Source organism: Xenopus laevis, chromosome 3S (genome assembly GCF_017654675.1).
Source record: "Xenopus laevis strain J_2021 chromosome 3S, Xenopus_laevis_v10.1, whole genome shotgun sequence".
In the NCBI taxonomy this organism is placed as follows: Eukaryota; Metazoa; Chordata; class Amphibia; order Anura; family Pipidae; genus Xenopus; species Xenopus laevis.
Window position 1 is genome coordinate 62,013,634 of NC_054376.1, and position 16,822 is coordinate 62,030,455.

The 16,822-nt window shown below is 40.0% G+C and overlaps 1 protein-coding gene across 3 annotated transcripts in view; it reads right to left on the bottom strand.

Annotated features, from left to right (window-relative positions):
- Positions 1 to 621: 621 nt before the first annotated feature.
- The window catches only part of pstpip1.S (proline-serine-threonine phosphatase interacting protein 1 S homeolog), a 69,038-nt gene continuing 52,837 nt past the window's right edge, over positions 622 to 16,822 (bottom strand). For all 3 annotated transcript variants that reach the window (XM_041587668.1, XM_018254340.2, NM_001094316.2), the window contains 8 exon segments: positions 16,282 to 16,327; positions 10,298 to 10,377; positions 10,111 to 10,209; positions 6,780 to 6,876; positions 4,601 to 4,694; positions 3,526 to 3,605; positions 1,694 to 1,782; positions 622 to 893 (listed from right to left, as the gene is read on the bottom strand). In XM_041587668.1, coding sequence (XP_041443602.1) covers positions 762 to 893; positions 1,694 to 1,782; positions 3,526 to 3,605; positions 4,601 to 4,694; positions 6,780 to 6,876; positions 10,111 to 10,209; positions 10,298 to 10,377; positions 16,282 to 16,327 — 717 coding nt within the window. In that variant the 3' untranslated portion in view covers positions 622 to 761.

Sequence of the window (16,822 nt, forward strand, 5' to 3'; positions counted from 1 at the left end):
GTGAGTTCCGATGTCATTTCTGTCACATGACTCACTGAAACGTGTGTATTATAATAAATAAAGTACCACCAGTTGCAAAATATGAGGATATTAGAAGTTACCTTGGAGTTCCATGACCTGTATAAAAACACTCAGCCTTTGGCCTCGTGTTTTTATATGGTCATGAAACTCCTCGGTAACTTATAATATCCTTATATTTTACAAGAGGGGGTACTTTATTCACTATATATCTATAGATATATATCTATAGATATATATCTATATATATATAGATATATATATATATATATATATATATATATATATATATATATATATATATATAACAATACTGCACAAAATGACAGCACTCCAAGAAAGTTCACAGCGAGTCGATGTTGCTAAAGTGGAGGTTTTTATTGAAGATCTTCGGATCTTAGCAACATCGACTCGCTGTGAACTTCCTTGGAGTGCTGTCATTTTGTGCAGTATTGTTCTATATGTTATGGACTAGCACCCAGGTATCGATTTTTTCTTATGGTTGTGCACTCCACTCCCTCTACTCTATATATATATATATATATATATATATATATATATATATATATATATATATATATATATGTGTACCTTCAGTGTTTAGAAGTATAAATTCTCTTTAATTCCATATGTGAAAGACAATAAAAAAACAAGCTATAAATGGTGATGTTATTTTGTTATTGTTATGACTTCTCTATAGGGTTGTATATAGCACATTGCCATTCTGAAATGTTCTCTGTTACTCAAAGCTTCTCAAGGTATGACCCAGGCACCAGTCCTATATGGCCATTTCTCTCCACAGTCCACCAACCATCATCTGCCTCCTCGATCACCTTAACCACATCTCCAGTTGTGATATCCAGCTCATCTGAGTTCTAAAGTGGAGGAAAATGTCAGAGCATCAGTGTAGGCTGATACTGCAGTTTCATTGTTATTTCTGAAATTACCAGATGTATATCAGAGAGTTGCCCTATTTGTTTAACTAGAATTAAAGGCTTCTTTCAGCTCTTTCACTTCCAAATGGATAGAGATGCACCAAATCCATTATCTTAGAATTTGCCAAAACACTAAATACTCAGCCAAATTCAGCCAAATATAAATTGTATATTAAACTTTTAGGAGCTGAAACATAAAAAAAAAAGGGTCTGGTGGATTTATTAAAAAAATCGAGTGTGCAAAGGTGGAATGTTGTCAGTGGGGCTGCAAGATCTGTCCTATAAAGCTTGATATCTACAACCTCCCCATGCTGGAAGACCAATTGGAAATTTAAAAAAAGTAACATGGTAAATATGGCAAATGGAACAAGAGCAAATGATGGCCCTTGAGGGGTGGGAAATAGTGTTGGCATCACAGGAAAGGGCAGGGCATGGGTGGAGAAGGTGGGAGGGAAGAAAGGCCCTGATAAATGTTCAGCCCCAAAACAGTCCATGTTCTGCATAACTGTGCCAACAGTAGTTTGTTGGCCTGAACTCATTCTATCCACTAATGTAAGATCTACAGATGAGTGAGCGCAGTTTATAAGTGACTCTGAATACAGTCTGGAATAGCGACAAATAGCGATCCGTAGCAATGCATTTTTTAAAACTAACAAGACAGAGTAAAGGTGGAGAGATGCTGGATACCAGAGGTATAGAGGCACTTGTCATTGAACAAAACAAATGACCTTCATAGTTACCTGAGCACTGTAATCATAAAGAACGCTGTAGTCTTCCAGCTCTTCAGCAGGAGCTGTAGGTAAACTAGCATAGACTATCTCTTCTTTCCCTGAAACAATAACAATTAAAGATTAAATGATTGTTCCAAATATTTCTAATCAAAAGGTTCTTTGTTTTTAAAGTTGGACAGAATTTAGCATCCAAAGCCAACCTTGAGAGTTTTGCAAAACTGTTAGTAGGCTAGGCCTTTCCTTCAGTGGGGCAGCTAAAGATGTAACCAGTTGTGCAGACTTCTACTCAGATGTGACAGTATATGCATCGCTGTACTCAACAAATCCAGTGGTGATGAATGCAAAAATATGCAATTAATTATCCCCTGTAAATGTAGCAGCACTGGTACACAAACCACAGAGCTCAAAATCTGCACTGCTTTTAAGGAGAATGAAAGGCAGAATTACTGTGGGTGCCAAGTTTTTGGTACCCCAGTGATCCTACATTCTTTCTTTCTACCCTGGGCATGCATTCCTCTTTTTTGAAAAATGCACTGGCCCAGGCAGGGCCATATTTTACATAGGCACCCAAGGTCCTGTGCATAGAGCAACGCCTTTAAAGGAGAAGTAAATCTTTACTAAAAAAAGTAGGCTTTAAATGTTGTACATTATGTTTTGAGCTTCTGTACCAGCCCAAAGCAACCACAGCCCTTTAGCACTAGAAATCTGTGTCTCCAAAGATGTCCCAGTAGCTCCCCATCTTCTTTTCTGCTGATTCACTGCACATGCTCTGTGCTGCTGTCACTTACTGAGCTTAGGGGCCCACTCACAATATACAGTACACATAGGGGGGTATTTATCAAGGGTCGAATTTTGAGGGGTTAAAACCCTTGAAATTCGACCATCGAATTGATATCCCTCGACTTCGAATATCGAAGTCGAGGGATGTTTAGCGTATTCGATCGATCGAACGATTTTTAGCGATCGATCGAAGGATTTCTATTCGACCAAAAAAAACTTAGAAAAGTACTCTGGAAGGTCCCCATAGGCTAACAATGCACTTCGGTAGCTTTAATTTGGCAAAACATGAAGTCGAAGTTTTTTTTAAAGAGACAGTATTTCGATTATCGAATGGTCGAATAGTCCAACGATTTTTACTTCGAATCGTTCGAATCGAAGTCGAATGGTCGAATATAGCCTATTCGATGGTCAAAGAACCCAAAAATTTACTTCGAAATTCGAACTTTTTGAAATTTGAACCATTCACTCGAGCTTAGTAAATCTGCCCCATAGAATATAAATGTCACAATATAAGGCTGATTAGTAATTAATACAGATAATAACTACATGGCAGCTCAGAAACCAGTGCAACCAGCATCAGAATTTAATAATCAGCCCTGTAGCATTAGCTTATATGACAGCAGAAGCTAATTTTCTGCTTGATATTTTGCGACAACCCCTATGCTTAGCTTCTCAACAGCTGCTCAGAGGCCACTGAGCATGTGAATGCTCAGTGGCACTTTCCAAGATGGTGACCCCCCTGTGACAAGTTTGAAGTCCTGGATCATTGCTGCTATTGACAAGCTGAAACTTTAGGCTGGGAACTACTGGGGTATCTTTGGAGACATAGATCTTCCCAGCTAAAGGGCTGTAGTTGCCTTGGACTGGTACAGAAGTTAAATACATAATGTACATTTCTAGCTACTTCTTTAGTAAGGATCATGGATATAGAGATATGTGAGGATTACTTGCAGCAGGAAGATACAGATGATTTAAGTTCAATGCAGGGAGCACCTATAACTACAACAGAATTTTTCCATGAATATGAATGTTTGAATCAGGTGAGCTGCTGATAAACTTACCTGCTGTGGTGGTGATGACTGCTGGATGTCCTGTTATGTTTTTGGTACTCCCTCCACAGCCATAGAGCAAGTTTGAGATCCTTTTTTAATATAAGAAAGATATTAGATCAGATGGTTCTCAAAGTAGTGTTAAATAATAATCTGTAAATATTCTTATTATATTTTTTAAAGGGGCAGTCCACTTTCTTTCAACTGTTCTTCACTTGTAGAATGTTATAGACTATACTACTCTTAGCAACTTTTCATCTGGTCATTATCCTCTGACTGTGCCGGAGGAGGGGGCAATCAGAGGGTGGGAATGTGCTAGGGTGCTCCTTGAAATTGCCCCAGCACAGTTTAAGGCAGGGGGGGGGATTACCAAAATTCCCCCCCCCCCACTGTTAGACAAGTCATCAGGTATAAATTGCAACCTGTCTGTACAGTAGGTCCTTCTGTTATTTCCTATTCCCTTTGCTGTCCTTTATTGGGCAGGTAAAGGATCTGTTATTCAGAATACCAGGAGTTTTCTGGATCAGGAATCTTTCCATTATTTGGATCTCCATACCTTGAGAATATTTGAATCTTTTAAACATTAAATAAACCAATAAGATTATTTTGCCACCAATATGGACTCCTGCAACTTCGTTACTGTCAAGTACATGGTGTTGTTTTATTATTCCTGAGAAAAAAGAAATCATTTAAAAAAATTAAAATAATTTGTTTATAATGCAGTCAATGGGAGATGGCTTTCCTGTAATTGAGAGATTTCTGGATAAGGGACCCCATAACTGCACTTGGTATTCTATAAAACCTTTCCTTCCATTGCCTCTCATTACACGTCCTATTACTTCTCCTTCATTTACCTACAACAGTTCCAACTACTAATCAGGGCTATTTCAATGCTACTCTCACTGCTCACCTGACATTTGCATTGCTATAGCAGACAGCCCAATTGCCCCTGGTAAAATGCCACCTCAGGTAGGGTTTTCACCTGCCTCATGATGGAAATACCTCTGATACTGACTGTAGCAGCTGTCATTTCCAGACCAAACAAATTCCTTATCCCATACAATACCCAGAGGTCTCCACATTTTACCTTTTCACCATCTTGGTACTTGCTCCTTGCGTATTGGAGCCAATAGTGCTCTCAGGAGCAAAACCATTGCAGTAACCCTCATATAGCACAGGTTCTGAAGGCAAGAAAAGAATAAAACAATGCTTAAGAAAAAATGATATAAAAAACGTACTGCCCCATAGGAAACATTGTATTGTAATACTCTTAGTAACCTGTTTGCTAAATGTGGGCAACATTTTTGCTTTCATTATTCTTCCTGCAGCTGACTGAACAAAACTACTGTAAATACTTATTTGTTCTTATGGGTAACAGTCAAGGTGCACATTTGCCCACTTTCAGTAAATCAGCCTGATGTATTTTACATTCTGGTAAATCATTATAGTGGCAATTATTAAGATTTAATAATGTTTTAAGCTGCTGCAATGCCATTAAAAGGATTCTCGCATGGGAAAACATGTTCTTTACAAAACGCATCAGTTAATATTGCTGCTCCAGCAGAATCCTGCAACAGATTTTTTTATATTTAATTTTGAAATCTGATATGGGGCAAAACATGTTGTCAGTTTCCCAGGTGCCCTCAGCCATGTGAATTGTGCTCTGATGATAAACGCAGGAGTAAAGAGTGACTGCACTCTCCTTCTGCGCTGCAAGTTGGAGTGATATCACCCCTCTTTTCTCTCCCAGCATCAGCAAAACAATGGGGAAGTAACCAAGTAACAGCCTCCTGGCAACTTCGCCGCACTTCGCCAGGCGTAGTTTCGCCAGGGCTCCGCAAATTCACTAAAATCCGAAGTTGCGCACAGGGGTAGCGTAAGGTTGCGAAGTTGCGCTAGCGTTGATTCGCTATAAAAAGCGAAGTTACGCTAGCGAAGGCTAATTTGCATACGGCGCGAAATTCAAATTTCAATGGAGGAACACGTATCTGCACTACAAATGCCTAGAAAACCTTCAAATCAGCAAATAAAAATTTTATTTTGCCCTACACATGTGCCCACTGTCTAGGTAAGTTGCCATGAGTCAGGAAATGTAGGGGGGAGGAAGGGGAGCCCCAAAAATTTTTCGATCTTTTTCAGCCTATCAGCCATCATGTAGAAAACACGCCAGCGTTTTTTTGGGACTTAGAAAAAAAATTGACTTTTTTTTAAACAATCCCTATCTACTCTATTGCGCTTCGCCAGGTCTGAGGTGGCGAAGGAAGTCTAGCGTAAAAGGTAGCGTTCAGTACACTGCGCAAGTTAGTGAATTTGCGTAGTTTCGTCGCTAGCGAAAATTCGCCTGGCGTAAGGTTGCGAAGTAACACTAGCGAAACTACGCCAGCGTTCGTTAGTGAATTTGCGCAGTAGCGAAAATGCCAAACGCTAGCGAATTAACGCTAGCGTTCGGCGCTTCGCAGCTTAGTGAATTTGCCCCCAAGTCTGTTGATGCCTCCAGTTGCATTGAATAGGAGAAACAACAGCATGTCTGTAAGTAGTAATTGTGAAGTGCTGGCTCTCTCTGAAAGCACGGGGTCAGGCACGCTGACCTGAGATGGCTCCCTACACAACAATATCACAGTAAAACAATGAATTGATTCAAGAATAAAATTTAATTTGTAGAATGAATTACTTGCAATGCACAGTGTGGGTCATTTAAATAGTTTGCACAGCGCATATTTATTTGCAACTTGCTGTTCTGCAGATGCTTTTTCCTGAATGCTAATATATTGCACTGGTCTGACCGTCTTTCCGATTTTTTGCGAATTCGCATGTGAATACATTTTCGGCAAATGGCTCGCAAATGGGACAGGTGTTGACAGTAACTTATATTTGCAATTTGCGAAACTATTTTGCGAATATTTTCTCCACCACCAAAGTTGTGGCATAATTCAAAGGCCATTTGCAATTTTTGACATATTTAAAAAGCTGTATTACACATGCGCATTGCGAAAAAAAATTCACAATTCTGTTTGCACACTCTTATTCGGCTTTATAAATGTAACCATGTCCAGGGCAAATATATTCACTGTGCGAACCAATCTGCCCTGCGCAAAGTTCATAATTGAGCCCCAGTGTAATTTAGTAATAAAAACTATACCATGACATGCTTCAGGAAGCTGAATGGTGTTATGTCTAAGGTGCCTGTAAAAACCTAAGGGTGTCACAGTTGTTAAGGTCGAATTAGGATATATTCAAAAAATTCAAAAGTAATTTCCAGCATGTACCTGGCGGAACAGTTCCTGTAGTTTTACTCTGTATGAAAAAGTCAATTTCTGCATTCACATCACATTGCTCCAGGGTCTGTCTGACCTCCTCCATCAACTAAGGAATACAGGGCAGCAGTATTAGAAAGTGCCTAAGGCAGAAATAGTGTTGGTCGAGTCTTTAGAAGTACAAAAAGTGGATGCCCTAGGGCAGTGATCCCCAACCAGTTGCTTGTGAGCAACTTGTTGCTCCCCAACCCCTTGGATGTTGCTCTCAGTGCCCTCAATGTTGGTGGTTATTTTTGAATTCCAGTCTTGGAGGTAAGTTTTGGTTGCATAAAAACCATGTGTACTGCCCAACAGACCCAACTGTAAGATAACAGTCAACATAGGAGCTACTAATAGCCAATCACAACCCTTATTTGGCATCGTCCAGGAACATTTTTCATGCTTGTGTTGCTCCCCAACTCTTTTTACATCTGAATGTTGCTCACAGGTGAAAAAGGTTGGGGACCCCTGCCCTAGGGTGTCACTGTCAGTAGGAAGTGCAGAGACAAAGTAGAAAAATCTCTTGTACTAATGGAGAGGAAAAATAAAACTTCAAAAACTGTTGGATAAAATGGGAACATTTTAGGCTCTAAAACAAGGGGTTGGTTTGGAATTGTAATGATATATTCAACTTGCATTGACCGCTCATTACAATATTTATTGGAATATTTGAATTATTTTTGGATAGGTGGGAAGTGTCTGCACCTGCAAGGACATGGAGAATCTTTTACCTAAAAGACTCGACACAAGTATTAAATATGCTGAAAGAACAGGAGTGGAATACAGATTGGCTGTCAGTCACCTTAGATGTCAAAGCCTTATATACCAGCATTCAGCATGAACAAGGCATAAGGGCAGTACAACACTTTCTATTACAAGATGAAAGTGTCAATCAGGAGCAAAAAGAATTTATAATAGATGGCATACACTTTATCCTGTACCATCATTTCTTCTGGTATGAGGGGGGTCATTACCTCTAGGTCTGTGGAACCGCGATGGGAACAAGGTTCACGACCAGTTATGCTAATTTATTAATGGGTTTCTGGGACAAGACAATTTTGGAACCCTTATTGCCGGACACGGACCTTGTTCTCTGGAAACGGTACATTGACGATATTGTAATTATATGGAAAAAAGGGGAAATAGAACTGAAGAACTTTATACAAAGAATAAACACTAATGATTTTAACTTGGAATTTACTCTTAATTATAGTACACACAGTATTGAGTTCCTTGACCTACAAATATACAGAGAAAAGAATGAAATAAAGAAACACACTTTTTTCAAAGAGGTCGATACACATAACTATATTTTAGCCTCTAGTAACTACAATCCCCAATGGATTACGAACATCCCTAAGGGACAATTTAGGAGGATAAGAAAAAAAAAGCAGTGATGTAAGGGATTATGATATGCAATCGAAGATCCTGAAAAATAGATTTATAGAGAGAGGCTATAGGGAGAGTAATATACAAGAAAAATATGAGGAAATAAGGAAACAGGATAGAAACCAAATGCTAAAGTACAAAAAATAAAATAAAACACATGATATAAAAAAAGAAGAGGACAATTTAAATTTGTGCTTTGTGACACAGTATAACTCAAGGGCATCTGAAATAGGAAAAATCTTGGAAAGACAATGGAATGTACTTAGTCTAGATCTAGATAAAGAACTAGAAGCAATCCTCCCAAAAAAAACAAAAATTATTTTCCAAAAGGCCCCAAATTTGAAACAAAGATTGGTGCATACGTGCAATGCAGAGGTTGCTGGGAAGAATGAGGACAAATATCCAGGCTTCTTTCCATGCAGCCTCTGCAAAGCATGCAGATACGGGATAAAAACGAAAACCTTTAAAAGTCAAATAACAGGGGAAACCTTTCAATTTAAAGATCTAATAAAATGTGAAACAACCAATATTATATATATGTATATATATATATATATATATATATATATTGGAGTGTCCTTGTGGCCTCCAATATATAGGGAAAAGAATAATGAGAACATGTAAACCACATATGCAAAGGGAATTTGAAGCATTCAGTGTCAAAACATTTTTCAGAAAAACATAATAAAAATCCGGCAGGTTTGAAATGGACAGGAATAGAAATTGGAGTTAAAAATTGGAAATTAGGGTTAAAAATTGGACAGGAGGGAATCTGATTAATAGAACACTACAAAGAGAAAGCTGGTGGATATACAGGCTAAAATCCATGGTTCCACTTGGTTTAAATATTGATTTCAATTTAAGGGCATTTTTAGAATAGTGCAACAATATTTGATGTATAATGTAACTTTGTATCATATAAGTATAGTTTTATATTGTATAAGTATCATTTTATTATGGGGGTAGTTGCTCTGGAAGGAAAACAGGTGTCTGTAACGAATCACTTGATACATCAATGGCAAGGAGAAAAAGGACAGGACTAATAAAGTTGTTTGAAGATATACAAAATGATTGTTGAGGATAAATAAGTGACGAGCAGGAGGGAACGTCATCGCTCTGAGAGGAAGACAGTTTGGTGAAACGCGTCAGCGAGGACGCCGTCGCTCTGAATTTGGGTAAGCGTGTCACCGATATGCGCATCAGACTCTAAGGGACGCCGAGGAACCAAAAACGCAATACGGAATGCACAGGACACTTTTTTACAGTGCGGTTTGACAACGGATTTTGTGAGTGTGATTTTAATTTTTTATTAAACTTGTGAAAAACGTTTCCGCACATGACCATTTATCTCTCCACATTAAGCAGATAAAGAAGAAGCCTCAGAGCAGGAAGAAATAGATTTTAACCAATGCCTTCCTTGTCTCACATCTAGCGAGTATAATATACCACTGGGGGCACTAGGACTCTAGAGGTCGGTTGCTATACCACCACCTCCCTAGTTACGCACTCACACTGTGGGAATCACTGCACACAGCACCTGATGCTCATAGAGCTAATGTGATTGGTGGGGATTTTATGATTTCACGGTTTTAAAAGTGTGTTATATTCAATCACGGATTGTTTTGTTAAATAACTTCTTACGGAAGAAAGTAAAATGTGGTGAACAAATGCACTGTTGTTATAAATAATCACTAAGGGTGAGATCCGAATTTTATTTTATAAATACTACGCTATATAAAATTTTCTGTTATCTCCCACTCAATAAACTTTGGTTTTTGAGGGATACAGCAATTCATATCTGAAGAGTGTTTTATAATGGGCGAAGGAGAGCCTATCTGATTGCTGGAGTTTGGGAACACCATAGCTCCGGGATTCAAACTTTTATTTTTGAATAGTATGATCACTGTCAGGTTACCTCATCATCATGCACACACTGGCTTGAGAAGTGGTTGCACTGAACCCAGAGGGAATTGCGCAGAATGCTGATTCTGTCTATCTCTTGCAGCTGAAATGCCTACAGAGAGAGAATACAGGGGGTAGATACATAACAAGCATTTTGCCCTGGACACACCACCCTGAAGGCATCAGTACTATAAATGTACCTGGCATGTGTTAATGTGCTCTGTCTCCCACTCAATGCGAGCTTTGTCCAGAAAATCTATATTGTTCTTATATAGCCGATCTAGAACATACAAATGCATGCATTAGTGAGAGAACAAAACCAAGGAGTTATACATTACATAGATAGATAATGATATAATGGGAAAAAGACAAATTGCCAATGCAATGAAGTGTTAGCACCAAACTTTGGCCAAAATTTGTAAGCTCATGTGCCACGTCAAGGCCCCTCATTGTAAGTGAGTCCTACAGTATCCATTAGCATTTTTAGTTTGTAGTGCATTTAAAATCAGCAACCAATGTGACTGAATAGTAAGACCAATTTGCACTTACCCTTAGATTACTTTTTTCTGTGTTTCATGTACAAATTGTAGCCAAATATTGCCTATAGCTGCCATTCAGCCTTTAAAACAAGGAATTATTTATAGATGTATGTTAAGGGGGAATGAGGGCCGTTTAGGGCAGAATGGTTTTAGGCAAGGCCCCCCTTGCCCCCTTTAAGGTGCGTTATGGGTAGCCTCCCCCAACCCTTCCTAGCTAGCCCCCAGGTAGGAACAAAGGAAAAGGGGCTAGCTAAGGCGGGGAAAAAGTGGTTGGGTTGGGGGAGGTAGCAGCAGAGGTGTCATGGAAGGCAAGGTGGAGGTCAGCAGTAGCAGGCGTCTACTTCAGCAGCAGTTTTTCCAGTACAGGGGGAAGGTTGCAGCTCGTCCTAACTCGCCAGCAATTCATTCGGTGCAAGAGGAAGTTTACAGCCCAGCGGGGATGGATGGTGCATTGGGTGAGTTGAGATCTCAGTCTTATTTATTGATTAACAGGGATTCAGAATCTGATACTTCAGATAGTGAGACAGAAGGGGGGGGAAAATTTTGACATTGCTTAAAAAATATTTTAAGGAGGGTAAGGGAAAAGAAAAGAAGGAGACAGCTCAGCAGAAGACAGGAGATTCGGTAAAGGAAAGGGGTCAGTTGGTGCTGCCAGTAGGAGTGGCTAATACCTACGCATGTGCTATGACAGAAACAGCAGCACATTTACCTAGGAAACTGAGGAAAGCAATTGAAAATGGGAAGTTTGTGGATATATATGATTTAACAAGGGAAACAGTACAGGCCAAGAAGATGGGGTTAAGATTGAAGGGGAAGGAAGGAGGAACAAGTCGATTTTCGATTGGTTAAAATGGTTTTTGCTAGCGTGTACCTTGAAAGGAAACCAGAGCAATGTCTGAATATTATTAAGTACATAGATACGATAGTGGACACATACCTTTTTTACAAGGGCACTATATGGTCTGAGTATGACAGGGCATTTAGGAAAAAGATGGTTAATAGCAAGATGTTGTCATTTGGGCAAAAAGACATAGACCTATGGATTAGATGGGTATCAAAGGAGCAAGGGGGTTATAGCAAGAGGGTAGAGGGTTGATGGCGTATAAACAAAAGAATGTTTGTTTTGCTTACAATGAAAAGAGATGTAGTAGGGGCTATGCTTGTAAATTTAGATATGCATGTTCGGCTTGTGGATTGTCCCATGCGGTAAGTGAATGTAAAAAAAAGAAGGAGGGGAATAGGCTGCCTTTTCGAGCAGCTCAGCAGAAGAGCGGAAACACCAATACAGGTGGGCAAGCTAAGCGAGGCATTGCAGGGTTACCCAGATCGGGATACGGCAGAATTTTTGGCAATGGGTTTTTTAGAAGGTTTCCGAATTCCAGTTTTAGAGGTTCCAACTCCCACTAAAGTATACAAGAATTTAAAATCGGCTACTCAGCATGAGGAAGCGCTGAAACAGAAGCTGGAGAAAGTATCAGTCTTTTGAGAAAGCATTGGAGATGGTTAAGATGCATGGAGAGGGGGCTTTGATGGCAAAGGTTGATATAGAGTCTGTGTTTAGGCTCTTACCATTGCACCCTGATGCAGATGCGTTATCAAGGGAGAAATGGGAGCTTTTCTTTAAACTGGCCCCTAAGGCAGAAAAAACGGCTCATATGTGTCCTGGTCATTTGTGGCAGCTGGTGAACCCATATTAGAAAAACTATATGCAAAAAAACTATATATAGCTTGCCAGCTATAAAAGGGCATGGGAAAGGTGGCGCCTATTCTGCACTGGCGGTAAGAAAAATTATGCGTTTAAGGATTTGTTAGATTTTTTGAAAGAAATGTACAAGGAAGGGAAGTCCAAGGCGATAGCGGTTACTATGTTAGCGGCAATATCCCATTTTTCTTTAGCAGAAGGGAGGCCTGATTTTACGCGGAATCCTATTATTAAATAACTATTAAAAGGTTGGAGTAGATTGGAGGGCCCTAGGGTGGATAAAAGGGAGCCCATTGTTAAGACTAGGTTGAAACAGATATTGGTATCATTGAGTGGGATTTGGTTTGATCAGTTTGAATGTGTGTTTTTTAGAGCAGCTTTTGCATTGTCATTTGAGTTAGTGCCACCAAAAGGCACTGGGAAAGGGGTTAGGGTATAAAGATGTGTCCATACAAGAAAATAAATTGTTGATTCATATTCGTAGTTCTAAGACAGATCAGATGGGAAAATGAAAATGGGTAAGTATATTGGAAACGGGGGAAGTGTCATGCCCTGTTAGGTTAGTAAGGGAATATATGGTAGTGCGCCCAGAGGGGGGTTCATTATTATTGTTACATGAAGATGGTTCCCCCCTTTCTGCCTTTCAGTTCAAGCAGGTATTGAAAAGGTCAGTGATCAGTAATGGGTGGGATCCTAAGAAATGTGGGTCTCATTCTTTCAGAATAGGTGCAGCAATTGAAGCAGCAATGGGAGGGGAAAGTACTGAGAGGATAAAGGCATTGGGAAGATGGAAGTAGAAGGTTTACAGGAAATACATAAGACCCATAAACGATGCAAGGGAAGAGTTTTAACTAATGTTCTTGTTTTTTGTCGCAGCAGGAGGTGCGACAACTTGCAACGTTTTGATATTAGGCCATTCATTTATTTTCTGGGCAAAAGCATGCAGGGGTTGCAGGACAGCCGATGGGTTTGCCGGAGGAACACATGAAGATCACTTGGCTTGGTAAGAGAGGGATGAGATGGGAGCAGCTGAGATTTATGTCCTTGGGTGCAGAAAACTGAACCCTATACATTTGTTAAAGGAAAACTATACCCCCAAACAATGTAGGTCTCTATAAAAAGATATTGCATAAAACAGCTCATATGTAAAATACTGCTTCATGTAAATAAACCATTTTCATAATAATATACTTTTCTAGTAGTATGTGCCATTGGGTAATCATAAATAGAAAATTGCCATTTTAAAAAATAAGGGCCGCCCCCTGGGATCGTAGGATTCACTGTACTCACAAACATACCAACAAACCATACATGTTAGGTCACATGAGCCAATTAACAGACAGAGTTGTGTCTTTTGCTTTCACACTTCTTCCTGTTGCAGTTAGAGTTGAAGAATTTCTGGTCAGGTGATCTCTGAGACAGCACAGACACCATCACGAAATGGTGGCTCAAGGCAAGAGTTGTACAAGGGCAATATTTACTTAAATATATATTCCAGTTTGGTAAGATTCTTTAATATGTCACTTAATATAATATGAACTATCTGTTGCTTAAGTGTTCATTTTGGGGGTATAGTTTTCCTTTAATCATACATGTGGGGGGGAATGACCTTACGTCACACAGGACCCCAGCTCTTATTGAGAGCATGAAGGCAGACTTGACACACCATGAAGGCAGACTACACACCTGATTACCCCTTATAAGCAAAGGGGTAATCAGGTGTGTAGCATGGTCGGATATGATTCCAAGAAGCAATTTGCGAGGCGCCACTTCCCCAAAGGGCATAGAGAAGTTCAGGAAGAAGGTTAACAGGGTCATGCATAAATTCATGTGTTCCTCTGGCGGGGAGGTAATAAGACATGAAAATATAAAATTTGGGCAAACACGGTTATACAGAGAGGATGGAGTTCATTTATCAGAAGAAGGTTTACGGTTGTTCATTGGGAACATTAAGGTTTTCATTGAAGAATGGTGGAGGTCACGGGAGGTATAGTGGGGCCATTGGAAAGGTTAGGTGTCACCCCTCCCCTTTTTTCCATTGGTTGGCATCAATGCAGCTCTAGGTCTACGAATTGGTTACAGTGCAGGCCTACCTTGAGTGAGTCACGAGTGTGCATCAGACTGGGACTGCACGGTCTTCTCTGATGCATGCAAGTGACTGGGTTAGCGCCATTATGCACAACGTGGGAGCAGGGGGGTGGGAAAAAAGGCGGTCACTGAGTGCGCCCGGCCCCGTGATCCTTGCTTCAGGTTTTGGAAATATTTTGGGCATTGAGCCCACGTTTTTTGAGTTGCAGATTTTTTGGGCAAGGAGCCCACATTTGGAGAATGAGAGCCGCAGCTGGGGTCAGGGTGTACCTAAACTTTAATTATTTAACCTCCACAGATTTTTGCCATAGTATGTCTCTGTGTTTTTAATGGTTGGTAGAAGAAGCAACTTGGGGGGATAGGGGGTCCTTTGCCTAGGGAGAATGAGGGCTGTTTAGGGCAGAATGGTTTTAGGCAAGGCCCCCCTTCCCCCCTTTAAGGTGCGGTATGGGTAGCCTCCCCCAACCCTTCCCAGCTAGCCCCCAGGTAGGAACAAAGGAAAGGGGGCTAGCTAAGGCGGGAAAAAAGAGATCTTATTTGCTAGATGGTTGCCTTGGGCTGGTACAGAAACCCAAAGCTTTACTTCTCCTTTAAATTTGAGCAAGGACAATTGTGTGCAAAGATATAATTTTTTCCATTGTGCATATTTTTCCATTAACTAACTACTTTCATTAAATCCTCCCCAAATAAATTTTGAATATACAAACAAAATAATGGCACAATCAGTATCAAATTACTCATGAAGCACAGACAGTCCATTAGGGCACTCCTTGCTAAATCTGTGCTAGTTGCTGATTTGGCTACGTCGCCAGATGAGTGGATCTCTGCATGATTTGGCCTCCTGTGTGTTGGGCAAAATTGAGTAGATCCAGGTCAACAATCAGATCGTACTGTGGAAGTATGGGAGTATGGATCCTGTTGAACAAGGACCATATTAATACACTGATGCCGTCCTCGCCCAGCAGCATTTTAAACCTACTTGTCTAGGCAGTCAAGCCAAGTGCTCCATATTTAGGTTTATAGGTTGCTGAGTCTGAAGCTTTTTTCAGCTGGTGTATGAGCACAGTGTCGGACTGGCCCACTGCACCGGGATACCAGGAAAACTCCCGGTAGGCCCAGGTGTCAGTGGGCCCTCTTGCTTCTAACCGTTTAGCCTATTTCATGATCCTTACCTATTCCTTTATGGGGAAAAATGCTTAATAATGGAAACATATAGTAAGTAGATATAAAAGACTAGAAGAATAAGAGGTTGAGAGAGGAGAGCAGGAATAATAATTTGGAAAGTGGACCCACAGTCTAAGGTTTTCTGGTGGGCCCATGGTCTAAGGTTTTCTGGTGGGCCTCTGGCATCCCAGTCCGACACTGTATGAGCAGCTTTAAACTGCTGTTCTGTACTTCCTTGCCTATCATTGCAGGCAGTGAGTGGCCAAATTTTCCTGCAGCAAGGTGGCTATAGAGGAAACTGACCCCGCTGTCCAGGCCCCCTGTTCCCTGAGCCCCCCACAGCCACAAGGTCTTACTCCACTGGTACCCAGCCTTTGCCCATCTCTGGCCTGAAATTCTAGCACATTTATGTTATTTTTCTGAAATTTCAATTGATCCTTAAGGCATAATAAAGTGTAGCAAAATGCAAAACTGATGACAAGCACCAAATTTTAGTCACATTAATCCTGGAAGAATGTTATAAAAGGCTGTAATGGGTTGCAACAGCACCAGAGTCCCGGAGCACAAAATATTAGATCTTTTGCCAAAACAAATATATACTGCAGTCTGATGGGGTAAATTGCCATGCTTCCAGGTTACTATGACTTGATAAATGATTGCAAATGTATGTGTGTGCAGTGGATGACTGTACCTGCTTCTTCTGCGTCTTCTCTACAGTGCTTTGCCTTGTTCTGACTCTGAAAAGAGAGCATTACAGCCAATCAATGAGTGATTTTCTTTTCCTTTTTCAATTTGTTTTTATTGAAGTTTTAACATAGACATTGAGATATATCGCAAAATATCGACTATATTATTGACAAGAGAATCAATACAGAAATTCAAACCAATGCTTTGATAGCAAAAAATAAAACTAAAAACATAGTATCCATATTTAGTTAAATAATTGGTTAATAAGTTAATAACTTATCTCTCTGCTTCGATATTCGAAGTCGAAGGATTTAACTGCACAGTCGCATATCAAGGGTTAATTAACCCTCGATATTCGACCCTATGTAAATCTGCCCGTAAAAGTTACCTATAGGTCATGTTGATTATTTTTTGCTGAAAGGTTTGTTTTTGTAAGTAATTGTTAGTTAAAGTTTCTAAACCCGACTTTTGTCAACCTGACTGTCCCATCTAAGTCAGTTTTTAATGCTAATGGACTCCTGATGTACAAATATTATAACAGATGT